This window comes from Pleurodeles waltl, chromosome 7, assembly GCF_031143425.1.
Source record: "Pleurodeles waltl isolate 20211129_DDA chromosome 7, aPleWal1.hap1.20221129, whole genome shotgun sequence".
Classification (NCBI taxonomy): Eukaryota; Metazoa; Chordata; class Amphibia; order Caudata; family Salamandridae; genus Pleurodeles; species Pleurodeles waltl.
Genome location: NC_090446.1, coordinates 1,049,773,038 through 1,049,800,375, shown reverse-complemented (window position 1 = coordinate 1,049,800,375; position 27,338 = coordinate 1,049,773,038). Strand labels below are relative to the sequence as shown.

Here is a 27,338-nt window from a genome sequence, read left to right as displayed (position 1 = left end):
GTAATTAAGAACACTTTCCAGGTGCTTTCAAACGGCAGCTACGTCCTTCTTAATAGTGAACCCTGTTGTGGCATGCGTGCCGGAATAGTTTACGTGGTCGTTGTCACCAAGGCCGTTACGTTCTGCGGGAATGTGTTGTTTCCCCCCACTCAAATTAAGGAGGTAACGGACATCTGGCCTCATATTGCTACTTCCAAGGTGAATTTCGACAAGTTGAGTCGACTGAAAGCTCTATTGTTTCAAAAGCATGTGGCCCTTACATCTGCTAGCGAGACCTATGCACTTCAGGTGGCAAGGTCATCAGCGGAAATACAGTCCCTTTTAAATACTAATTTTCCCAGTCACTTTGGTGAGCTCGTGGGACGTATATTTAATGCGTCCAGCACTGCTGGAATTGCACATTTTTTCAAAGCCGTTGGTGTTGGTTTTGCTCATACCTTCTCTTCCATATTCGGTTTAATACCTTCGGCTATTCACTCTATTTTCGGAAGCATTTTTGGGGGATTTCCGATTACTTTGGCTTTGTTGGCTGGTGTTTTGCTGTTGCTGCTGTTCTTCCGCAATGGCTGTCCCACCGCGACGAGATCCCATATTGGCGCTCCCGTCGGCACAGCTGTGTCGTGAATGCATGATGCAGCATTTTGGAGCAACACTCCTGGGACAATTGGAGTGTGACTGGTCTCTGTCATTCAGACCGGTTTTGGATTATGTGCAACCCGTGTTTCGGTGCCTTTGGTGCTCGTTTGAACATGCACTGGCTCTCTGTCTCTCACTGCAGCGCCCCACAGTGGTCGATAATGATCTGATGATGTTCCCGATTAGGGCTCATTCCCAGACTTGTGCACTACGGTTGCGTCTGCTTTGTGAGGCAGTTTATGAGATTCCCTTCCTGGAGGAAGATGGTATTGTCTCGTTCATAGGCCCTGCACGGGATGGTTTAGGGGCTTTGAAACACACCTGCTCCATGATAGTTTTTGGCGTGGATTTTCTGATATTGACAACTGTCGAAGTAGAGGATCTCCTGCTTTCCGTGGCTTCCGTCTAAGAATTTGATTTTTTTTTTCCGCGTGGGCTCTCATTATCCTAAATGAGACTACTGGATTTCTGGGCAGCAGGGTCGTTCCTGGTGTGGGGGACTTAGTCTTACCCACTTAGAAGGACCTTTGCTACCTTCAATCCGGTTTTGCTCCGGCTAACTAGCAGTGCCTCATCTCTCCCAAAGGGAAGGGATGATTGGGCAGCCGAGCGCATGACATCTTTGGAACCTCTCAGGGAAATCGTGGTCACTCAGATCCAAACCAACTCTCTCATTTACAGTATGATCTCATGTACAAATGACAAAGGCAGTTTAAGTTTTATATATTGTTTTAATAAAACGACTGCATTTTAGATATTAAGGTGTGAGCCGCAATAACCAGAACCATACAACACAGCAGGATTGAAATAGTCATGAGGAGAGTGAAACATAAGAATAACGCTATCATGGTGTTAATAAATTCTACTCTCTCTCTCAGTTAGTTATATTTAGAGCACAGCATGTTAAACGTCTAACTTGCCTTTCAGATTCTGTTAGTCTTGTACAGTACTTTGGGTAAAACTGCTGTAATAAAAGACTAAGGGGGTCATTCTAACCCTGGCGGGCGGCGGAGGCCGCCCGCCAGAGTTCCCCCGACAGAACACCGCTCCGCGGTCTGAAGACCGCCGCGGTGATTCTGTGTTTCCCGCTGGGCTGGCGGGCGACCGCCAGAAGGCCGCCCGCCAGCCCAGCGGGAAACCCCTTCCCACGAGGAAGCCGGCTCCGAATGGAGCCGGCGGAGTGGGAAGGTGCTACGGGTGCAGTTGCACCCGTCGCGAATTTCAGTGTCTGCATGGCAGACACTGAAATTCTTTGTGGGGCCCTCTTACGGGGGCCCCTGCAGTGCCCATGCCATTGGCATGGGCACTGCAGGGGCCCCCAGGGGCCCCACGACACCCCATACCACCATCCTGTTCCTGGCGGGCGAACCGCCAGGAACAGGATGGCGGTATGGGGTGTCGGAATCCCCATGGCGGCGCAGCAAGCTGCGCCGCCATGGAGGATTCCTGAGGGCAGCGGAAAACCGGCGGGAGACCGCCGGTTTTCCCTTTCTGACCGTGCCCAAACCGCCGCGGTCAGAATGCCCTTGAGAGCACCGCCAGCCTGTTGGCGGTGCTCTCGTGGTCGTTGACCCTGGCGGTCAATGACCGCCAGGGTCAGAATGACCCCCTAAATATATGAACAGTGCAAGTCAGACAGCAGCGTGCAGCTCAGCTTTAGAAAATCTCAGTACGTAGGGATTTTCCACATGTATCATGACTGCTGGATCTTACAAGGTTTACCAGATTGAATTGTTGCACAATACATTTAGGTATTTGCTTTACAATACAGTATATTACAGTACATAATATGCAATTCTTTACATGTAGCTTTTGATTTGCAATACACTACGGTACTATTCGATATTATACATTGTTACTTTGCATTTTGAAATATTATATTTGAGGACATTATATTTGATTTGAAAGTGTAAGCTTTACTTTGTAGTTGAATATGTAAGTACCGTAGGGCTTTCGCCTGCTGGCATGTCACCAGCCCTATCATTCAGGGAAAGGACACATGTATTGTGTGCCGGCTTCCAATCAGGCTCCACAGCTGGTGTTGTGGCGGGATGTGGGTCTGGACTTTTGCATGGACCATGTTGTGCATATGAAGGTGCTGTTGTTCATGGCCCTGGGGAGTTATCAGTGGACAGCACTGTTGGGATTAATGTGATTGTCAGACGTAGCTCAAAACTCGTTAATAGTCTGGATGTGAAATGCACTTTCTAGTTACTGGTTTTTCTGTTTTGAATTTATTTGTTGTCTTCCCTCTGTTGTCTTCTGTTAGATAATAGTCACCACTGTAAAAACTAGGTCCACAGTGCAAACATTGCAAGATGCTCTAGCTATCAAATAATAGTTAAAAAGCACTAAATTATCAGGTCAGTATGTCACCATTCTTTCATATGAGAAATCTGAAAATGGTCTGAATTATTCAAACTATCATCCTACGAAGGGAACAAGGAAAGGACGCCTAGCCATAGCAGAGCGCAAGCAGAGCAGCTACAAGGTTCTCAAGTTGTCCCACTGTTCCAACTTTGTTTTGCTGTCTTCGACCTCTAGTAATGCTTTCCTTTTATAAATGTGGAATTCCAGGCAACAGAGTACAAAGAAAAAACACAATTGGATTACATTCTCCTACCCAGAATCAAATCAAATTAATAATAGTAATAAAAATAATTACACAATTAGAAACTGGAGGGCATGGATTTTTAGGGCTATGCTTTAACCAGTCACTTAGTTGGTCGTAGCATGCGTGATAAGCAGCTGCAAAATGCACAGGCATTGTATTTTGCCAATTTTTGGGAACCAGTCATTTGATGTTACATTGCAAGGGTGTATTTCCAAAGTACTGGAGCCTGCAGAGTATGAGGCAGAGGTATGTTGTGTTTATATGCTTATTTTTGTGTGCATATTTCAATGCGCTTAAAACCTCATAGAGAGAAGCATGTACTCACAAGTAGATATCCTTTACACAGGGACCTTATAGAACAAAGAAATAATTGATAGAGCAAACAAATAAATTCAATTTCCAAAGATATCACAGTTGCTGTTGTGTACTTTGCCCTTTCAGGTCTGGTGTACAGGCAGCTTTAGTTATGTTGCTAACCTCATGTTTTACCAAAAAATCATAATACATAGATAAAGTGGTGGTGTCTCGTTTAGGGCAGAGGAGCATCGCCCCTCCCTCTAAATGCCCCCCAGGGCTGAAAAATAAATGGTGCTAAAAGGTAATTTGTTACCATTTTATTTTCCATCCTCCCGTCCTGAACTGAGTTTCAGGACGGGCGGGGTCACTGCTGCAGAGTGGCAGCAATGAGCTGTGCATTTAAGTTTAAAGTGTGCATGCCCCTTTGGCTGGCCGTCTTGCGACAGCCACCCAGACATGCACATTTTAAACTTCCCTAACCTAGCTGACAACTGGTTTAGAGAAAACACAGACCTCCAGTGCTCTTGTGAAGGCAGGCCGCTCCCTCCAATTGTGACACTTCTTTCCCGCTGGTTACCAGCATGAAAGCAGTGCCAGGATTGCTTCAGGGAATTTGCTGGAGCTAGAGAGGAGACTGGAGACTGGAGTGAGGAGGACGTCGGACGTCATGCAGCAAGCAAGGTAAGTGTTTTTTTTCTTTTTATTTACACCACTCATCTTTCATGCATGCAAGCACGCACCAACACCACATTTGCCCGCCTCCCCACTCTGCCTACATGCCAGCCGCCGTTGCATATATAACACATACGTACAGGGGCTGTTGGTCAGCCCTCTTTAGCCATTGGTCTCTTTCAGTATCGTTCACATTTTGCTTCCGTCCACCATAACCTACAGCAAGGGATAATGAGTCAGCCCTCTACCGCAATTGTCTCTCTTCATATGGCTGATGACATTACACTTGTGCACATGTGCATATCCACCTGAGAACTAGCATATTTCATTGTCAGGACTGGTGAGCCAGTCTCTGCTTTCGCTTCTGCTTTTAATTTCTTATGGCGAACTACACTTTTAGAAGGTGATGTTTTTACTGGTATTCATTTTAAACATTTAATGATTGTTACAAATACCTGCCAAAAATTAAGAAAGAAACAAAACAATCATAGTTCTCGCAAGAACATACCTACTAGCTTTGGCAATGCTTGATTGTTATGATACAAGAAATAAGCAAGATACTTCATAGTGATCTCCTAAATTTTATTTTCATGTATCTATCTAAATGGTGTGTTATGATGGAATCGTATGGTTTTTAAAGATTTTACTGCAAGATCGAGTTCACCTAAATGATCCCTTATGGCCCTAAGGGGGTCATTCCAACCCTGGCGGTCTCTGACCGCCAGGGCGGAGGGCAGCGGAAGCACCGCCAACAGGCTGGCGGTGCTTCCTGGGCTATTCTGACCGCGGCGGTAAAGCCGCGGTCAGAAAAGGGGAAACGGCGGTTTCCCGCCGGTTTTCCCCTGGCCCAGGGAATCCTCCATGGCGGCGCTGCTTGCAGCGCCGCCATGGGGATTCCAACCCCCTTCCCGCCAGCCTGTTTCTGGCGGTTCTCACCGCCAGAACTAGGATGGCAGGAACGGGTGTCGTGGGGCCCCTGCACTGCCCATGCCACGGGCATGGGCAGTGCTGGGGCCCCCTAACAGGGCCCCATACAGATTTTCACTATCTGCTTTGCAGACAGTGAAAATCGCGACGGGTGCCACTGCACCCGTCGCACCCCTGCAACTCCGCCGGCTCCATTCGGAGCCGGCTTCCTCGTTGCAGGGGCTTTCCCGCTGGGCCGCCTTGGCCCAGCGGGAAAGCCAGAATGGCCGCCGCAGTCTCCTGACCGCGGAGCGGCCATTCGGTGGTAACCGCATGGCGGGCGGCGACAGCCGCCCGCCGCGGTCAGAATGACCGCCTAAGTCTTTTAAGCAAGTGGTCAATAAAACGGTCAAAGTGATATCCTTGGTAGAGGACAAAGCACTACTGTCGAGAAGGGCGCATGGATGGCTTACACTCCACACCTACTCCATGGCAGACCCACTACTCTACTTAGGGGGAGGGTTCTCCAAGGCAAACAAATTAAAAATGTTATTGTCCCGACTTGGTGTTCTTCCTTCCCTGCTGCACTTACCACCATAGAAGAGCTCAACATCTATACTTAATTGCCACTTGTGCGGGGCAGGAAAGAAGGATATGATACACTTGCTGTGCATATGTCCCAAACTAATGAATGACCGCAGACAGTTAGTAAGGCTCCTCTTTAACATCATAGGAATAAGGACATGCAGACAAAGAGCAAAAGAGTGCTTTGTGGGCAACGGAGTCCAGTTCATTTGCCACATTGTGAGATTCTTGAGTATTGTTGATAACAAGCTAAAATTCTGTGATTGGACACTGGATGGCTGAACAATGACTGGCAAACACTGATCTGCCTTAACCAGAGATGGTTTTTAAGTTCACAATAATATTCCAGGGGAATACGCTGGTTTACAACACAGAGAGACTGCTTAATTAATTACTAATTTGAAAAAATAAGGAATACACTGAATAACAGTACAGAAGGAGTGTTTGAGTAATTGTTAATTTTCACAACCAATTAAATAATGCTGTTGATTTTGCACTGTGGTCTTTTTACCATACATAGTACTGAGTGAGTTTCCTGAGTAGTGTTGATAACATGTTAATAGTCTGTGATCGGACACTAGATGCTCTGAACGATGACCGGCAAACACTGAATTGCTCTAGCTGGAGATTGGATTTAAATTTAAAATTATAGTCCAGTGGAATATATCAGTTTACAACACAGAGAGACTGCTTAATCGCTAATTTGCAAAATCAAGCAAACAAGGAATACACTGGTTAACAGCACAGAGCAATTGTTTGATGAACTGTTAATTTGCACTACTAATTAATGTTACTGATTTTGCACTTTAGTCCTTTTATCATACATAAGTACTGTATAACCCCACAATTACTGCTTCTTGTTGTTATCTTCTTGCTACTAACTGAAAATTCTAAGTCACAGTTTCTTAGGACTAGTACACATTTTTTTAATATTGTTGCTAATCTTTTGGCAGTGTGCTTAGTTGTGTATATGAAATTTTCTGTTTTTAAGGACTTACGGGGTATATTTGCACTAAATTTGGATTTTAGAATTGGTATACAAGGTAATTTCTCTTTTTCACCTTTTAATGATGATGTATTACATGTTTTAACGGTTTGCAGCGGTTTTAAATAATCAAGCAAATAAACTTATTATTCTAAATTATCTTTTTTTTTTTTATTGTCTTAAGAGCTAAGCAGTCAAACTAAATATATGACAGTAACTATGCAGATAGTGTACACCACAAATTGTATTGTTTCTAGGCACTCAAATGGTATATATTATTTTTAAATAAGTGGTACTCATTTGGTGACTTAAGAATTCTGCACCTAATGGTCACAAAGAATGAGCAGAAAGCTTCTTTTTTGTGGTATATGGTCATAATAAAATATATTTTTAAAGTTCTTCTAGTACTTGTTTTCAACTTTTCTAAACAAGTTAAATTTCTAACGTTTCATACATCATATCAGGCTTCAAGTAATCAACTCTCTCCCAGAGTCATTTTGCAACGTGTTAACACGTTCCTATCCCATTAGGATTCCATATTTTATACAATATTACGCATTGCTATTTCTAATTTGCTATTGATCTGTTGATTCTGGTTCTTATGATATGGATTCAAGAACGATTTCGGGAACATCAATTTAGTCAACCACCATTTTTTGAATCTGCAGAGTCCATGACATAGGTCCAATAACCTTTTGTACTTTCTGGCTAAGTCTGTTGCATTCAAACTGGAGCTAATCTTACATGCTTAGCAAAAAATATTACTCTCCATTAGTAGTTCCGTACTTTGATGAGTGAAGGCTAGCACTGTTGTCTTTGTAAAGATCCAAGTAAGCTGCTCCGACTGATGATTTTTGCAGCCAAGTGTTAACAAATGGGTGTCAATTCACCAGAGTTGCCTGGGGAGAAGAAGTAACATCACTAACATTTGACCTTTGATATTCTCATATGGTTGGTGCCATTTTCCATCCTATGTCTTTATACAGCCCTCCATTTGTGGCTAATTTAGAAGAAGGATAGGGAGAGGAGTGGAAACTGCAGAATGTAAACTATGGAGCCCGGTTTATTTCTAGTCCTATCTGCCTCCAAGGCCCTGTGACCAAGGACGGCAAGAACAGTGGCAACAGTCCCAAAGAGCAGTCCAGTGGTACCAATGGTACCTCTTGCAACACAATGCACTTTGTCCCAGACAATATTCAAAGATGCAGTCCTGTCCTGACCTACTAAAAAAAGAGTTGTGGTGCTGTGGTGGGTTTCAGAGAAAAACATTTCCTGGCGAAGAACAATTCCATAACAACTGAAAAGGAAACTAAACGAATGGCTATAAAAAAATGGTAATGGTCTGTTTCTATATCCTCCTCCCCGGATCCTATATTAAACAGTACTCTTCTCATTATACACAGATCGTTCTCTGCAATACGCTGGAAAGGCTACGGTGAAACCATCTATCAAAGACATACACAGCTTAGTGAATGCACCTCCAAACCATGCCACAGTGCATAGCAACTTTGCAGATTGGGGCCCAACAGAAGGCATATCTTCAATGGAAAACTCTACTGGACACATTTGGCTAGATCTAGGAGCCCAGCACGGAAGAAAAACTACAGACATCTTTGACCTCTCTGCAAGCAAAAGAACAAATATGAGGAAGGCGGCCCCTGATAAGAACAAAGACCCTGGCCCAGTCTCGTTGTTGCATTTCAATAATTCACACAAGTTGCACCTTACTAGGTCACAGCCACAATCTACTGATGTCTCTGAAGATATACTCCATCCTCCTTTGCTACACCATAAAGTGAGATCATTAACTGAATCACACCATTCAGAAGATGGCACAAACCTTCAAGTTGACAGCCAGGGTCTGTTTGATCAGACCAACAGACACAGCAACAGACCAGGAAAGGCCAATCCATTCAAGCTCCACGATGGCATCGGAAATGGCACAAAACCCTCCTGGATGACTAATCGCCAACCCTCCAGTCTCCTGTACCACTTTAATATCTTTAAAAAAGGTAAGATCCATGCATATTAATGTGCTTAAGTGATCTCTAATGTACGAATACAACAAGCATTTCTTATGTTGCAAACACAAACCCCCCAAAAAAACAGCTGTAAAATGTACAAGGCACAGACACTTCGAATTTGTAAATCAATAACCAATGTAGCTGTTTTTTCCTAATCACTGCAGTTCTTTCAAAGGAGAACCTTCCTTAGACCTTGTGTATGAACTGCTGTTGATTTATTTGTCACTCCTGGAATAGCATTATTTTTGTTTTGTTCATGGTTTATCATATGCATATTCTTTCTTTAATGCTCTTTGTGTCCCCTTAATATACCCTCTCTTACGCTGCATTGATGAGAGCTCTCTCTCTTTGCCTGGGGCTTAGTTTGCAGGGAAAGCGGGATTTCTGGACTGCTGTCTCCTTTCCCATTGCATCACAAGGTAATTCTGAAGTTCATGCTGAAGGCCTTAGTACAGAAGACGAGGTTCATTGTCAATTTTTACATTGTAATGTCTCGTCTCTGTTTATTTCTGGTAAATGAGCTGCAACCTGAAAAGAATTGGCAGATACTCCAACCACCAACCTAGGTAATATGGTACCACAATTTACATTAGTGTAGCTATATTATCAAAGGGGGAGTGAGACGATGAGTTAGCAGCTGTTATACTTAGCATAGGAAATCTAGTCTGTGCAAACACCCGAAAAGTGGGACTTACCATGGGACATGCCTTGTTGCTTTTTGGGGCTTGGCATCTACTGGATTGGAATCCATTCAAAACATTCTACTTCTGTGCAGCGATATTTATTTAGTTATCAGGAAGAAAATGAGTGTATGATTTAGAGTTCATCAATGGGTTGCTCCATCACAAACATGACAGATGTCCCGTCCGGCTTACTACAAGTGCATTACATCCAATGGCACATGTAATGCAGCAGATGGGATATCCATCATGTTCGTGATGGAGCACCCCATCTGCCAAACTCTATACTACACCTTAAGGGCCTGATTTAGAACACGTGGATGGGTTATTCTGTCACAACAGTCACTAATATCCCATCTGCCGAAATCTAAATCCCATAGGATAGAATGGGATTTAGATTTCGGAGGAAGGGCTATCCGTCACCGCTGTGATGGAGTAACCAGTCCGCCGAGTTCTAAATCAGGACCCAAGTCTTTTAAAGAAAAAGAGACTATTTCGGTTCCATGCATCTAGATCCATGTAGGAGGTAAACACATTTTACTATCACTCTGTGGGTACCTGCCTGTGTCACCAAATTCTGGCCACTAGCATTTGGGGGTAAATATGTGAGGGGACACTGTTGGGTAGCTCTAGCAGTACTATACTGGGTGAGTTCAGCCAGTGAGGTGGGCTGGAAAGTATAGAGGAAGGAGATGGTCGGGATAATAGCTCATGCAATGAAGTTCAATTGAACAGGGCTATAGAGGAGGAAGGAAAAGGATGTCATAACAGCTTACAACTAAAGGCCAGCAAGATGAGTGGTTTATATAATTGTACCTGTAATCCCCCCTTTCTCTGTCCACCAAAATATGTCCTCAGTAGTTCAACTGCAAATCCATGTAGCACGCTTTAAGGCGGAATAAACATGCAGCATTCTAGGTAGCATTCTGCATGTGGCTGTCACTAGAATTATCCTCTGGAAGTGCAGTTAGTGTAGGCAGGGGATTGCTCCCATTTCTGATCAAAATAAAATGCAGCAATTGGTTCCATTGAGACTTAAACAAGTTTGCAAGCCTACTAATATGTTGTCAATTTGTTTCATGTCTATAATGTGCCACACTATACAACCAGTCCCTAAGAAGCAGGGCGCTGTCTTTGTTCTGTAGTGCTGATATTGCTTGTTTTGCAGCTTCTAGAAGTAGAGACATATTTTCCCTCTTTGACTCTTTGAATTTAGGGGATACATTTGGGCGTTAGCTACTCCCAGGAGTATGTATGCTGAAAGTCTAGGAACTTAAACTTGAAAAATAATATCCATGGTGTTTTCAACATTTTTCCAATAGAGTTGCAGTTTAGAACAGTTCCAGGGTTTGTAAGTTAAAGTACTGTCATTTTTGCACCCCACCAACATTTCCAGGGCTGGCTGCTGTGCCAATCCCATCATTTCTGTGGGGTGTGATTCAAATAGGTAGCTGTGTTGTATGGTGTTCTTGTATGGTAACTGTTCATGCAGTATGGGTGATCTAATGTAAACCTTTTCCCATTCTCTGCCCGGCAGCTCAAGGCCTAGTCCTCTTTCCTCTCTTAGTTGTTTTGGTGCTTTAGGTATTACTGTGTTCTATGATAGTAATTTATAAAAATCCGACACTAACTTTTTTATTGTTTTCCTGTGTTAGTAGCCATTTTTCAAACTTGGTAGGGGAACTACAAGCCAATTGATTAAATTTAGGGTTTAGAGCCCAGTGCCTGATCTGAGTGTATCGGAAACTTTAATATTCAGGTATGTCAAAGAAGTTGCGAATGTTCATGAAAGATCTGATTTTGGGACCTTCAGACTAATCTTACAGCCGTTCTGTCTCCTTATTTCAAAGGTCCTATCTTTGCATACTAGGTAAACTACCATGTTATCCAGCACTGGTGACAAAGGGGAGGTGAATGCCATTAGTTTACTCTTGTGCCCGGGGAGACATATAGACTTCAGTCCCTGTCACTTTTATTCATCCAGAGGACCTGTCCAATGTACATTCTGCGGCTCTCTGATCCATAAAGCACTAATGTATATCAGATTCTATGTACATCATTTGAGAGGTTCTGTAATATCACTTAATATTGAATTTTGAGGCGTGTCCCTCTCTGATGGATTTTAGCAATAAGTACGCTACGAGTCAGTATTTCTTCCCGGCCCGGACAAAATGGTCTGTAAGGGTCTGTATTTGGTGTATGCCAGACCATTTGACTCTTGGCGGGATGACAAAGAACATGCATAGATGACGAGGGACAGAAGTAATTTTTATAGCAGCTGCAATTCAGCCCAGCCTTGACAGTCCTTCCATGTGCCATGTTTGTTAATCATCTTATAGTTTTTTGATTAAACTGTCAAAGTTGACCTGAGCAGTGAACGAGCAATCCAAGGACTGGTGCTCATGAACCACTAAAAGAGGAATTGCTGTTCTAGTTTAGCTACCTGGTCTTGAGTCAGTGTAAGATTCAGAGCCTGGACTTGTCAGTATTAAGACGGAAGCCAGAAACCCTACCATCACCTCTCCTATTCTGTTACTAGGGCAGGTATGTGGTATCTAGTTGCATAGCTGTGACCATTATGCCATCAGCATACATGCTGAGTTTCTTGGTGTTTTTCCCATTTTCATCTTGTAAATATTGTGATTCCCCCTAACGGTGTTAGCTAGAGAGTCTAATGTTTAGTTGAATAGTAAGGGGGTGAGGGGACAGCCCCCTCTCGTTCCCCTACCTATAGCAAATTATTTTGACATGCATCTATTACCCCCAGCTCTAGCCAAAGGGGTTTTGCATAAAATAGAAGCTTTCCACCTACCCTCTAAAACAAGGCCCTAGGCCTACTTCTTCCATTTTACCTTTCAGGAACAGTCATAGGCACTGGTCAAATGCCTTTTCACCGTTAAGTGAGTTAATAAAACCTTTCCTACCTGTCCCAATAATGTTATGAATCAAGTGCTTCAAGGTCTTCCTATTGTTGCTACTACTGCGCCCGAATCAGATCTCTTTTGATCAAGCTCTATGAGGCCGTGCATGCGTTTCTGCAGTATGTTTGCCTAAATACAAGTGAAAAGCTTTACATATACATGTAGGCTTAACACCTGGTTTCTCCAGGATGATCGCTGCACAGACCTCCTTGCCACTGAACTGCAGTCTTACTTTGACGTTAACACATGGACAGTTGACTCTGCAGGCAAGGTCTTGGCCACCGGCAAAGCTACTGTCTGCGGGATGGCCAGGGGATATATATGTCAGGCTGAAAATGGCTGACTGTGAGTGGTGATAAACTTGGAGGTCCGTATCGCCACTCTGGTTCAACAATACACACATAACCCTAGTGAGACAACTCAGCGCCAGCTGTCGCTGGCCAGGTCCACCCTCAGACATATTGCCCTTGAGAAATCATGTCAATGCTGGAGGGCCTACAAGAATGGGAACAAATCAAGTTAACCTTGCTGCTTGCTAGCTACCAGAGACACGGCTTCAAGAATAATCCTCAAAATCTTGGACCAGACCGACTCCCTTAAATTTAACTCTGCTGATATAGGAGCAGTATTCACTGAGAACTACCACAATTTGTACGCAGACTGACCTCAATTCCCATGTGAGCAACACCGACTCATTCTGGTGGACATACCACTCCCACGCCTATCTCCTATGAAAGGTGCTGATCTAGATGAGCCCATCTCCATGGAGAACATTCATGAGGCATTATTTGGGCTGAACTCCGGGAAGACACTCAGGCCGGACAGCCTGACTTATCCTCCTCCCCTTCTTCTCTATTTATATGCAGAGGCAGCCCTGAAAGGCCACTATACACCAGAATTCGATGTGGCCACAATAGTGGTCCTACCCAAGGTTGATTGAACAACCCCTGCTGTACCACAGCTTATATAGGCCCTAATCCCCCAGCATCACAGAAGTTAAGATCTCCACAATAAATAAATTATATCTAGCCTGGTCCATGCATTCCAGTGAGGATATATACCCAGTTGGAGTACACAGCATTGTATACGTCAACTGCAGGTTGCACTATCTGGGCCCACAAAATGCCTGAACCTTGCTCACTATTACTCCTCGACTTCGAGAAGACCTTTAACTCCATGAACAGGAGCTTCCTGAAGTGATTCTGGTCAGAATTGGTCTAGGCCTTCACATACGTGGATATATTGACCTCCTCTTTTCACAAACAGTGGCTCAAAGACTAATGGAGTTCTTTTGGACTCCTTCGACATCCATAGGGGGACCCGATATGGATGTCCCCACTCCTGTTTGCTCTCTCTCTTGAACCCTTAGCCTGACTAATGAGATGTGATGCCCAACTGCAGGGATGGTCTGTGGGAAATTGTCACGGAGGAAAGAATTGCACTTTATGCCAACAGCATCCTCCTTTTTTTTTAGCAAGCCTAAGTTTAACTAGACCATAATGTCTTCAACTCCTTGAGCTTTATGAGAGGTCAGCAGGACTTTGAATAAACAAGAGGGAATCTCTGCTAGTACCAATACAAGAGGACAACGAGGCTATACTCTGACAATTGCAAATATTGACAAAATGATCAAGCTTTACAAAGGTGTTATGGGTATGGCAGACCTCCAGATGCATTACCGGGCTACACAATTACTGGTGGTCAGTGACTGGTTGACAAGGGATTGGGATTACCCTGTGTACCGGACCGAACACTCCATTCTGTGCCTCAGTAAATTAATGGGACTACTCTACATAGATCTTATCCCAAAGCAAGTTCCCGAAGTAACCTGAGTTATTTTCCTAACTTGGCAAATGGTGCTGTGCTCCATAGGCTGACACACCACACTTACACAACGAGGTAGCACCACCTCCACCACTCCTCTGGCCTTCAGGCTTTCCTAGCTTGGGATAAAATTGGCATTACGAAATTGGGAGACATTGGGAACCACATTACGTCTTTCCAGGACCTTCAGGACCAGTATGCCCTACCAAAGACCAAGTTCCACAAATACCTGCAACTCAGACATGCTATAGCCATGTACAAAGACTGTCATAATGAGCTCCCTAAATACAACCCACTAGAGGCCAGGCTGCTGATGAGCAAGTTGGAAAGAAGTGGTGTACCTCGTATGTACACCACTCCCTGGTTGATAATGCCCTTCTTGATGTCTTTACACCATATCCTCATGATTGACACTAATCCAACTGAATTACTTACCTTGACCTAACTAACTCCCCTGAAACTGTGGCAGTCAGAAAGATATTCTCAGCGACTTGCTTCTGATGCTCCAACATGGATGCATACGTTTTCCATATGACATGGCTGTGCCCCCCAATCATTGACTAACGGAAACGATGAGCGTATCGCTTGGTCCAGGTTCTGGGGTACCCAATTGAGCTGATGCCCAGATACACCCTCATGGGGATACTGGTTGATCTGGGGCATATGAGGGGGGGAAGATACTTCATTGTGATGGCCAATATGACAGCCATAAGGGACATTGCTCAGAGATTGAAGATGGTTGGCCCACCCATGATGGCTGAATGGAGAACAGGAATGAACTGGTGTGTGAAAGTGGAGGAAACCATTTACATCGACTCATTTGGGGGAAATGGTGGGACTATTATGATTTGAGGTCTCTTTGATTTGATGTTGGATTGTGAAACCCCTTGCGGGCAAAAGGGTGCTCACAAATATCTTGGCGAGCAAGTTTGTTTGTAAAACTAATAAAATTGATTATCAAAAACACATATACATGTTGTAGGTAGAGTAGCCTATAAGAGCTGTGTGAGTTTGTCCTGCACAGGTTTTTGCAGAACCAATATCAGTGCCTGTACCATTGAGTCCGTGATCACGCTTGTAGATTAGAAAGTGTTGTATAATTGAGAAAGCACTGGTGCCAGATTTTGTAGAACAGTGGTAGAAAGCCATGTAACCCAGAGAGAGGATGTATTAGTTTTTAATGAGCTAAATGTTAAAAATACTTTGCTGGCATCGATCTTTTGAAAGCTTAGAGACATAGGCTTGCAGACATATTTGTCCTATGGAAACAACATATCCTGCATCCAGCGATTTATAGAACTCACAAAACATACCTGCAGTTTCGTGATCCAGATCTTTACTGTGTCCCTTTTAGTTGTGAATGTAATGGCCCTGTTACTTACCAGTAATCTTCATTGCATCGTCCCAGTCCTAACTTGTGAGGCGTTTCTGCCTCCGACAGAGATTTCCACGTTAGGGATCCTAGATCCCTTCAGCTAAAGCTGCCTTCTATCTCTATGATAGAAGTATAAAGCCTTCCCCCCCACCCCCCTGTAATATACCAAGTCCGAGAAGAAATGTGGAGGTGTACACAAGTGAAGGAGGAAGGGATGTAGAGTGGGGCAAGGAGGATTCAGATTCGGGGTAGTGAAGAATACCAGTAAGCAATAGGGCCATCACCCCTCATCTACATCTCCTCGTCACTGTCCTAACTTGTGAGGAGGTACCAAGAAATAAGTACACCAACACAAAATCTGATACAAATGCCTTTACTGAAAAATCAACAATTAATGAAGTGCAGATTGTAAAATAGTTGCCCCACAGGAACGTTCAGTACCTGGCAAGTCAAGACGGGCAAAAGTCAGCTGGGAAGACCAAGTACCAGCCCGACAGATCTCCTGAATGGAGAAGCCCCCAGCATCAGCCCAAGAAGCTACCACTGCCCGGGTGGAATAACCCTGCACATTGGACACAGGACACTCATCCGCAGAACGATAAGCCTGAATGATAGCCTGCCGGACCCATCTGCCAATACTTTGGGAAGAAACCTTGGAACCCTGATTCACAGAACCAAAGGAGACAAACAAATTCAAAGACCTACAAAAAACCTTGGTCCGAGACAAATACAAGGACAGAGCCCGACCCACATACAGGGTAGAAGGAACTCCTTCCATATCAGAGGGAAAAACTGGCAAGACAACCTTTTGGTGTAAACAGAAAGATGAGGAGACCTTTGGAGTAAACGTGGGATCCAATAGGAGCACTACTTTGTCCTGAAAAAAACGCAAGAAGGGAAAAGAGGTAAGAAGCGCACCCAGTTTCCCCAACCACTTGGCTGATGTGATGGCCACCAGAAAAGCAGTCTTAGCTGACAACCAGGACAGTGGACAGGACTGTAAGGGTTTAAAGGGAGCCAGCTGAAGACCCTGAAGAACAACAGACAAATCCCAAGAGAGAACAGATTTGGTCACAACCGGTCTCTGAAACCTGAAACTCTTCAGAAGCTGAGACACTAGAGGGGTATCATTGGAAAAATCCCCTTGCACATGGAAAGCCCTAAGGGCAGCCCACTGAGCACAAAGAGTGGAGGGAGCCAGTCCCTTTAGGAAACCATCTCGCAAAATATCTAGGATGGAGAAACTATCCAAGGACAGGGGATCCAAATTCTTAGAAACACACCACTTCTGAAAAGTGCCCCATTGCTTTTTGTAAGATCACAAGGTAGAAGTTTTACAAGAGCCCTGAATGTCAACAGCAACAACCGGGAAAAATCCCAAACTAATCAGCCCTGACCTTTCACATTCCAGGCCATCAGCCGAAGATGATGGATGTGTATCTCCAGAAGAGAGGGACACCGAAGTGAGGAAGGATGAAGGCACAGAGGAAGATAGACCCCTTTGGAGAGGGACAACAGCAGAGGGAACCAGGGTCTCTGTGGCCAAAAAGGGGCAATCAGGATGAGATTGGTCTTCTCCTCACAAATCTTCTGCAGCATCCTCAGGAAAAGGGGAATGTGGGGAATGCATAAAGAATCCCTGAGGTCCAAGGAATTGAGAGGGCATAGACGACCCACACCTGGGGAGCCAGGGTCTCTGAGCAAAAAAGAGAAAGCATTACATTGTGTGGAGACACAAACAAATCTGACAAGGGTGTCCCGAACACAGCACACACACCCGTCTGAACTCCTGGGACGAGAGGTGAAACAACATCGAAAATGGCATGTTCCTGCTCAGACATTCTGCCTGAATAATAAGAGTCCCTTGAACATAAATTGCAGAAAGTGCCAGAAGATGAGCCTCTGCCGAGGCAAAGATTTGAGCTGCAATGAAATTCAAACTCTTGCTCTTGGTTCCCACCCGTCGGTTCAGATAACATCTGGAGACCCATTTTATTGGTGCAAACCACCACAGTCTGACCCACCAACTGAGGGGCAAATATCACAGGGCCTGCAAGAATGCTGACAAATTCCTCCAATTGGATGACTGAGTTGCTTCCCAAGCTGACCAAGGACCTTTCTGTTCCTGGTCCCTAAAGACAGCCCCCACCCCACATGCTGGCATCTGTTGTGAGATATAGTGAAGGGGAAAATGGAATGGAATGCCTCATGATGGATTGTCCTCTGGCTGACACCAAACCAAAGTCTCCTAGACTGCAGGGGTTACTGGAATCAAATGTTCATAGTTGTGGGAGTGAGGGTGCCAAAAGGAAAGAACATGATTCACCAGAAGCTTGAGGAGAAACCGTGCCCAAGGAACCTCCACTGTAGAGAGCGCCATCAATCCTTGAACTTTCAAGAATGCCCTCGCTAAGACGGAGGTTTGATCCAGAAGATGAACATCAGAGGTCTGAATTGCCTCCACCATCGGTGGAGGCAGAAGAGCCAGCCCCCGCACAGTGTCAAACAGGACATCAATAAACAATTTGATTTAGGTTGATTTGAGTTGGGATTTCGGAAAGTTGATAAGGAAACCCAACTCCTGCAGAGTATAAAGCACCAACTTGATGTCTTCCTCAGCCTTAAAAAAGAAGGAGCAGATAAGAGCTAGTCATCAAGGTATGGGAAAACAGAAATACGCTGCAAATGAAAAAGCGCCACTACAGGGGCTAATACCTTGGTTAAGACTCTTGGAGATGTTGGTAGACCAAAGGGCAAGACCTGGAACTGAAAGTGCTGACCACAACAGCAAATCAGAGTGGAATTATAGCTCCCTTTTCCAAAAGAGATTGCACCCCCCTACATCATGGCCTGTATATTTATTACGTCCCTTGACAATGCGGTAGGAAGGAACTGATCCCAAGGAGGATGTCCCCGTAAAGGAATCTGATAGCCCTGACTGATGACATGTAGGGCCCAAGCATCTGAAATTAAAGCCTGTCAGTGGTGAAAACAATTATGCAGGCAGGCACCCACCCAGTGACAGTAATTTGGTTGGCTGCTCATTTCCAGATTGGAAGTGTGGTCGGCTTTTTCCTGCAAACTCAGCTCCCTGACCTTGGGCCTGGCCTCGAAAGGGACATTTGTCAGGAGGGCCTGAGCTGGCTTCCGTTGAACAAAATACTTCCTGCCCACAGACAACTGGAACAGTTTCAATATCTTCTTTTCTTCTGCCGCTTTCTACACAAGTTGATCCAGTTCTGGACCAAAAAGCTTCTGACCTGTGAAGGGAAGCTTCATCACCAGGGAACGTTTGCTAGCCTCTAACTTTCATGACTTCATCCATAACAACCCCCATCAGAAATCGAAGCCCCTGCCAACAAGGAAGCTGTCCGAAGCTATCAAAAGTAATATCTCATAAAAACTGGAAGAGTAACTCCATATTGGCCAGATTTGGAGTATAATCCTCGTCAGTCTGTAATACATCATAAAAGGACTGAAAATCCTTAAGCAAAGCCTGTGAAGCATAGGCCGCATAAGTACTGGCTCGAATAGAAATGTTCGCTGCTGCACATGGCCTTTTAAAGGAAGCTTCAACTTTCTTATCCACTATATACAACAATGTGGAATCTTCTGATGGCAGACTTGAAGTGGAAGCCACAGTGGCCAAAATAGTGTTTACTTTTGGAATCTGATGGAAAAGTTCCTCAAAGTGCTGCAACAAATATCTTTTATTAAAAAAATGGGGAATGGACTGTTTATCAGGGTCCTTCCACTCATTAGAAAGGATAGACCTAATCACCTCATGAAATGGCAGGTCATCACAACCAGCAGTACTATACTAGGAATGAAACTTCTCCTCCAGCTGAGGCTTCTTACCAAACCCCAGGACCCAGCTAATGTGGGACAAATCATCCTTCAATTAAGAACCCTAAATATATTTCCCGTTGGATTCTGAGTCAAAGTCCTCATCAGCCAACTTTTGCCGCTTAGCAGAAGATGATTCCCCTCTGGCCGAAACCACTGCATCCTTAATCAGAGCCTGCAGCTCAGAGTGAGGAATCTGAAGCACCTCCTCCACGTCTTCATCAGGAGGTGGATATGACACTCCTTACTAGCATGCTTTCTCCCTTCCATAATGGCTAGAATCAATGAACACCCTAGAGTAGCGTTCTTCCTGAATTTACACTGTTGCTGGTCAATGAAGTCTTGCTCCAGCAAGACCACGCTGCCTAACAAGAGGGTGTGCAGCCTTCTGGGTCCGTACGCACATCTGACACTGGTCCCGGCTTCAGATGCCACAACTGTGGCTCACCAATAGCCTTCCCGCCAGTGCAATAAAGATCTGAGCTCGCCGTCCCAGGCTAAGCACATAGACAGGGAGCACACCGGCCGTGGTGCACAGAACACTTCGCGCCCAGCGACAAAGAGGTAACCAACATAAACATAACGAAATACACGGCGTGACTCACCTATGATCCTCAAGGACAGAGAATAACACAGGAGGATGGGCGTGGGGAGGATCTTTATACTTCTATCATAGAGATAGAAGGCACCTTCAGCTGAAGGGATTTAGGATCCCTACCATGGAAATCTCTCTCAGAGGCTGAAACGCCTCACAAGTTAGGGCTAGGACGAGGAGGATGTAGATGAGGGGGTAATGTAATGATGTTTTTTGCTTGCATACTCGTTTCGCTTTTAGTTTGAAAGCAAAGACTTTCCATTCTCTATTGCGTTCACCATAGTAGAACTGTTTCATTCTTAGCAACAGGTGCTCTACTTTGATTTCGGACATTTCACCACGGGACAAACATCAGCACACCCTGGACGCTACTGTTTGCCCTGCAGTGTGTGCTGTGTTTTTTTATTTTTACATGGATGTGGCCCCCCACCCTCTCATTCCCCTGCTGCCCTCCCCCTTTTCCCATAGGTATTTCACCTCCTACAACTAAAGTGCTGTTTAATTAAGTGCTGCAATGCAAGCAATGAAATGTCAGTCAGTTTAATAAACACAGGCCAAAGTTTGCATACCCTCTACTTTACCAGTATTTAAGGTATTTATCTATGCCTGTAGGGCTAGCGCTCTATGCAAGAGTTGTTAGGACCCCGATTGCTTTTGTGGAGTCTCCAATTTATTTAACTATCCTAATTTATTTAACTGCCCTTTCAAATAACGTTGCTTCTTTCTTTGGCCTTTTTTGTGTAACTGTATGGGATATAAATTGGCCCAGGACTACTGGATTTAAGGCATCCCGGTTTGTATTTGGGTTGATACCCAAGGGAACACTTTTTTAGTGCACAGTACGGAGTCTCTCAGCCCTTAGTATGTATGAGATCATCCTGATTTGGGGATTGAGAGAAATATGGAGATAGGGGCATGGTCGGAAAGTGACCACGCCCCTATCTCCATGTTTAACTGAGGTATTCTGGGTGACATGGATTGAGATATAAGAAAGTGATACCTATGAGAGCAGGTTTTATGGGCTGCTGCATAGTGAGTGTAGGTTTACTCTATGGGGGATTATTGCTGTAGCCACTGTTTTGTGTAGGATGAGAGTGACCCTGTTTGTCCTACCTGTTGTGATGACTTATCCATCAGCCTATCCATCACAACCTTTTTAAAATAATTCTTTATTAATCTTTTAGAAACGTTAAAGATTAATGAAAGGCACAAGACATAGTCCTAGTGAGGCAACCTCATGTTGTGCATTATTATTCCAAGTTCATCTCACTGTTGAGCTCATCCTCTATGATTCCGTTTTTCTGGTATCTTGGATTAGCTCATCTACGGTCTTCTTATATAAGGTGACTAGGCTCTAGCTTGAGTGTGAGTGTGCCAGTAGACTTCTGTCATCCCCACTCCACATCTTCACCACCTCTCCATGAAATCCCCTACCCTGCAGGATCACCCTCTCTCCAAGTTTTATTCAGGTCCTTTTTAAAATACTGCCTGCAGAACCACCAACATTTTAGTCGATGCCAGACTCTCTCCAGCATGATCATCTCTTGCAAGAGATGTAGCTCCACTTTTGGTACAACTGATTCAAAATAGAATGGTTGAACATAGAACAACTTCAAGTACACAGACTCTGAATACTCATTTCTGATTTAGGGGACTATCAGACCATCTCAAAGTGCATCCTATTCCCTCCATCCACAGGACGAAGCTAGAACACCTTTCCCATGCACCCCAGGCACCCTTATGCATGTCTCTGGGCTTCTATGAGGCACTGAAGCACTTGCCTACATGGGCAGCATGCTTAACCATGTAGAATGTGTGTTTCTTATCGTATTATGGGACGCAGTGTGTAACATAGTGGTAAATGATGAAGTGTGAAAGATAGATGCCAGTTTTATGGTTTTCAGTATGCTGGTAGCTTTCAACAGTTGTGCAAGTCTCTTTGACATAGTCTGCTCAGCTGGATACTGCACTGTGTTGTCCAATCTCAGATTTTGTGTATGGTTGTGGTCCTGAGCTGTCATGACTGAAGGGAGAGAGAAGTGGAGAGAGCTGTTGGGAAGAGCATTTTGATTGTCATCACATATCTGAGTGTCTTTGTGAGAGGTAAAAAAGCAGTCAGTTTCTACAGATATTTGGGACCTTCTGTGATGGACTATATTAAAGTCCTCTGAATTGTCTAGCAGTGTGTGACGGATCTCTTTAGTTATTCCATGCCTGTCCATTTGCTGATGTCAGTTTTTTTTATGTACAGTGCTGGTGATGGACAACGCTCATAGCAGATATAGCATACATGAATTTAAGAGGTATAATTTATAATTTGCTGCTGACTTCTGCGTATTATGGTTTTAGTATTACTGTGGGCTATGACTGTTATATACGCAAGAACATAATTATATAGTTCCACGGCGAACCATAGGTCAACCCTTCCTAGCTTACCTGCATATCGAAATCAGTTTGCAATTGTTTTCTGGGCTTTGTTGCCAAGATGTGGATGGAGCGGTTATGTAGGAAATAGCTATGTTTTCAACTGTCTTCGAAAGTGTATGTGTTCCTGGGTCATTCTAATGTTGCCTAGAAGAGAGTTCCAGAACTTGAAAGCACCTCCTTCTACAGATTTCTTATGGTAAGGTGATAGGATGATAAGTAGTGTTAGCCTGGAGTGCAGTGTTCAACTTGATTTGTATTGCTTGAATTTAGCTTTTAGGAATAGAGGTCTTTTTCCTTGGGAGGATCTATCGACATTGCAGAGTGCCTTGAACATTGCCCTTCTAGCTAAAGGTAGCCATTGGGGAGGTTGCAGGTCTGGATTTGTGTTCTCTTGGGTGAAGGTAGAGAAGAGGCCTTGCTGCAGCCTTTTGGATGAGTTGTATTTTGAGTCTAATAAATGTGGGTGCGCCAAGGTATAAGCTGTTTACATAGTCGAGCTTGGAGATTACGTGTGTGAGTATGGCTTGCAGTGTGTGTTGGTATGCAAGGTATGGAAAGATGTAACATAGTGTTTTCATTGTTTAGAAGGTACCCTTTGTGATTTTGTTTAGCACATGGTATCAAGGATAGATCTAAATCCATGGTTACTCCTAAGTTTCTAACTTCTCATCATGTTGTTGTGGAACTTGAAGTTCCTTAGGCCATATAGCAGTAGGGTGGTACTTTTGCCTTTTGTGGTACTGAGCTTTAGATGGTTATTGATCATCAATGTGTTTATGGTATGAAGGCAGTCATTGAGCTGTGAATTGTAGGGAACTTCAGAGCTATCCATTTTTAAAATGATTTTGTGGGGGTCACTTGCATAGTTGTAAAAGGAGAGGTTGTATTATTTAATCAGATTTGGTAGAGGTGTTCCATGACACCCGGTTTCCGTGCAATGGTCCAACCCCAAAGCCATTGACGCCCCTGTGAGTAGAGTGGGGGTGACACCCAGCATCTCCATGCTATGTCCAGATACTATCTCTCCTTCCTCCATGCTGTTCTCCTCCTCGGAGACCCCTGGCCTCTACACAGATTGGATTACTGTGTAGAGAATTGGTGAACGCTCTAACATATGAAAGCAACCTGGTATGTTAAGTGTTCCTCGTTAGCGTTTTTCTTATATCTGGAACCGATTGTTGAGGTGGGTAGAATCATCAGAAGGGTTGTATTTGTCATGCTTCTGTTGTCAAATACAAAAAGGCATTGTAATTTATCTTGATGATGCTGCATGTCTTCTTATGCATAAAGCCCGATGTATGTATCTGTCAATCATCTGATGCCAATAGAAATGTATTTTAAGAAGGGCAGTTTTCAATCTTTAATAATGTTTTAAAATAAATTCATTGAAGAAATGATGATGGTGTTTGTTTAGACACTGGATTGTAGAATTCTGATTTGTTTTAATTATATGGCAGTCTGCATTAGTCATGTGCATGGAGTAGTGGTGTAATTTGTGGTTCTGATGGCTTTTTTGTAAGCCTCTGTTATAGTGCCGCAACGCTCTTTTGTCTGTTTCATCTCCCAATTTTCTCCATGTACACTGTAGTGTGTTGAGTTGTATTTTCATTCTTTTGATGTCGGCATTAGTCCATGCCATGTTCTTTTTGTGGTCTTCCCCGCATGTGTTTCTTGTTAATATATGTTGCTATATGTTTGTCCAGTGCAGTTGCAGAGCGTGTGTATGTCTTTCGGGCGCAAGTTAATTGGGGTTCTTGATTTACTGAATGTCTGGGGAGTTGAGCTGCTGGATGTCTAGTTTTTTCTATTGTCTGTACAAGGGTTTGTTGTTCCTGGTTTTTGTTGTCTTCAACATATTGTTATTGATAAGTGTGCTGATCCTGAATGTGATGATGTTGTAGTTGCTCCAGCGTACAAGGAAGCTGCCTGTAACTGTGGCTTTTCCTAATTGTGTAAATATGGCATCTAGAGCGTATTCTATGCAGTGAGTTAGGCCAGCAATTATTTATTGTAGGTTGAAGGCTTCGGGGCTGTTTGTTTTTGCTGTGGTTGTGGTTAGGCTCTTCTAGTCAAACTATGAGCCTGGTTTAGATCCTGGAGGAGGGAATACTCAATCACAAATGTGATGGATATCCCACCCAGCGTATTATGATCCCTATATGCTATACTTTAAAGTTGGCATTGCTGCATGGTTGTCTTTATATTAATAAATTATAGTTAGAGTGTGGTGACATATTATCATCAAGTATTCACAGCCTTCCATGGCGACGTTTTCAATTATTGTTATTTATGGATGACAGCCAGACCGCCTCCAATTTTGCAAATATGATTTTCTGTTTATGATGTGAAAATCAGAAGGGATGGCTTTGTTACATGATGGTGCAAGGTGGCATGGGCGTGAATTATAGTTACTTGAGATAACTTTAACTCTAACTTCTGAATTTCTATGGTTTTGTATCTGTAAATTCTGAACCTAACTATAACGTCCCTGTAACCTTTGTTTTCTTTCTAGTGAATTTCTAAGGATTCTTAAATCCTATTTCCTAACTATAACATCCCTGAAACCTTTGGTTTTGCAGTGAATTAGTATGTTTGTTTAAAACAGCTTTTGGAGTGGGGGGTTTGCCGCAGAGCCTGACCTGTGGCCAGGTCCTGCGCCCAACCCCTTGCATTTAGCCAACCACACTCTATGCATGGCATTTGGCTGTGTGCAGCGAGGGATTGGCAGGAGGGCCTTGCCTGTGGCCAGGTTCTGCACCCAGCCCCTATATGCAGCCAACCCCACGTAAATGAGGAGGGAGCACGCAGCCACCCTCCCTAGGTCAATTTGTAGCCCAGAGGACCTAATCTCCTGGGCTCAGCCAAATACAAAAGAGGGAGAGGGCGCATGTAGCCCCCTTCTCCAGGACAAAATTGTCCTGGAGACCCCAACCTCCAGGTTCTACGGAATTAATAATTTCCAAGGGAGACCACGAGGCCCCCCTCCCTCGGCCCATTTCGACCCTGGGGATCCCATCACCCAGGGCAAGGCCTTATTATTGAGTGGAAGGGGTATGCAGCCCCCCCTCCCTGGGGCCAGTATTGGCACCAGGGCCCCTTTCGCCTGGGTACGCACTGCATGTTTGTTGGGGCCCATGGGCGGAGCGCCAATGCCCGTGGCCGCAGCTGTATCCCCACCTCTAGCGGGTGCCAGCATTGCTGCTGTCCTTAAGGAACTGATAAAAATCTGCTCCATGAGGGTGGGAGCAATTTTTCATCTGTTGGGAAACAATTGAAAATTCCAATCCCAGCGGGTGGGAGTGTTTTTCATGCTCCTGGGAGCGGACTTAGGCCCTCATTACAACCCTGGCGGTCGGTGATAAAGCGGTGGTAATACCGCTGACAGTCCGGCGGTAAAAAAAAATGGAATTGTGACCATGGCAGAAACCGCCAACACAGACAGCCACTTTAACAGTCTGACCGCCACGGCGGTAGCAACAAACACCGCGGCGGTAACCGCCAACAGACAGGCTGCACACAATGTACCGCCCACACTATTACAAGGCACCAATCCGCCAGCTTTTCCGGGGCGGTACCAACGCCATCAAAAGCACAGCGGAAACAGTCTTTGGAACGGAAACCACTCACCTCACGACACTCAACGAAGAACCAAGATGCCCTAGAGCCCGAACTACAGGTCCTGCCCATGTTGCTGTATCTCCTAATACACCAAAAAGTGGAAAGAAGGCGGCGGCGGCTACGACCGCGGTGAGTACTGCACCTAGCACACAGGGAAGGGGAGGAGGGAAAAGAGAGTGGCACACACACGCAACAACCCCTTCCCCCACCCCCAACAACACACACACACACATATCCAATAACATCACAGATACACCCCGTCACCCCCTAGAAGAACGCAAGGACCAAACGAAATGAGTTTAACTAGTGTAATATTCGAACAATCAGATAGGCCAAGAGAACAGTAAATAATCAGTATACACAAATATTTACAGCAAGTACAAAAGTCCGTACACTGTCCCATGAAATGTCCGTGGACCAGTGGTCCAAAGCCCACACATGACACCTGCCTCAAAACGGAGAGAACACTGCAGGGGCATCAGGTTGAACAAAAAAAACAGGCACCTCAGAGGGAAGGGGAGGGGGGCACCGCAGCCAGATGATGGTACGATGCCACTGCTCCTCGAGGTGGCTCCATGCCCACTGCTTGGTCCTGGGGAGTGCAAAGCCACAGTCTCTCAAGTCTCTCAAGTGGGTGGGTTGCCCACTGCTTGGTCCTGGGGAGTGCAAAGCCACAGTCTCTCAAGTCTCTGAAGTGGGTGGGTTGCCCACTGCTTGGTCCTGGGGAGTGCAAAGACACAGTCTCTCAAGTCTCTCAAGTCCCGGACGTCGCCTTCCTGACTGACGGAGACCTGGATGAACGCCTCCTCGGCCCCAGACATCGCCATAGCCATTCCGGATGGCTACAAGATCACCCGCAGAGATCGCACCATTGCCATCGTCCACAAGAACACCATCAGGGTTACAACCTGCACCGAAGACACCCTCAGCACAGCCGAACACCTGCATTTCCAGATCCACACCAACCTCAACACCACCCTCAGAGGAACCCTCATCTACAGGCCCCCCGGCCACGGCATCAGTTCTGTGACTCCATCGCCGACCTCGTCAGCAGGCACGCCCTAGCCTCCACTGACTACGTCCTCCTCGGCGATCTCAACTTCCACCTGGAGAATAACAACGACCCCAACTCCACCACCCTGATCGACAACCTCGCCACCCTCGGACTCAGACAACTTATCACTACTCCAACACACTCCGCCGGCCACACGCTGGACCCCGTCTTCTCCGTTAACCCCCATGTCGCCTTCAGCCACTCCACCAAACTCCTATGGACTGACCACTGCTGCGTCCACTTCACCATCCGGAAAACCACCACGCACCACCGCACCCA

The 27,338-nt window shown here is 44.9% G+C and overlaps 1 protein-coding gene across 3 annotated transcripts in view; it reads left to right on the top strand.

The window, feature by feature from the left end:
- The window catches only part of C7H17orf58 (chromosome 7 C17orf58 homolog), a 201,490-nt gene that overhangs the window by 58,491 nt on the left and 115,661 nt on the right, over positions 1-27,338 (top strand). For 2 of the 3 annotated variants that reach the window (XM_069199914.1, XM_069199915.1), the window contains exon 2: positions 8,099-8,707. The exons of the other annotated variant lie outside the window; for it this stretch is intronic. In XM_069199914.1, the coding sequence (XP_069056015.1) occupies positions 8,099-8,707 (609 nt within the window). The remainder of the gene's footprint in view (positions 1-8,098; positions 8,708-27,338) is intronic. 3 annotated transcript variants of the gene reach the window in all.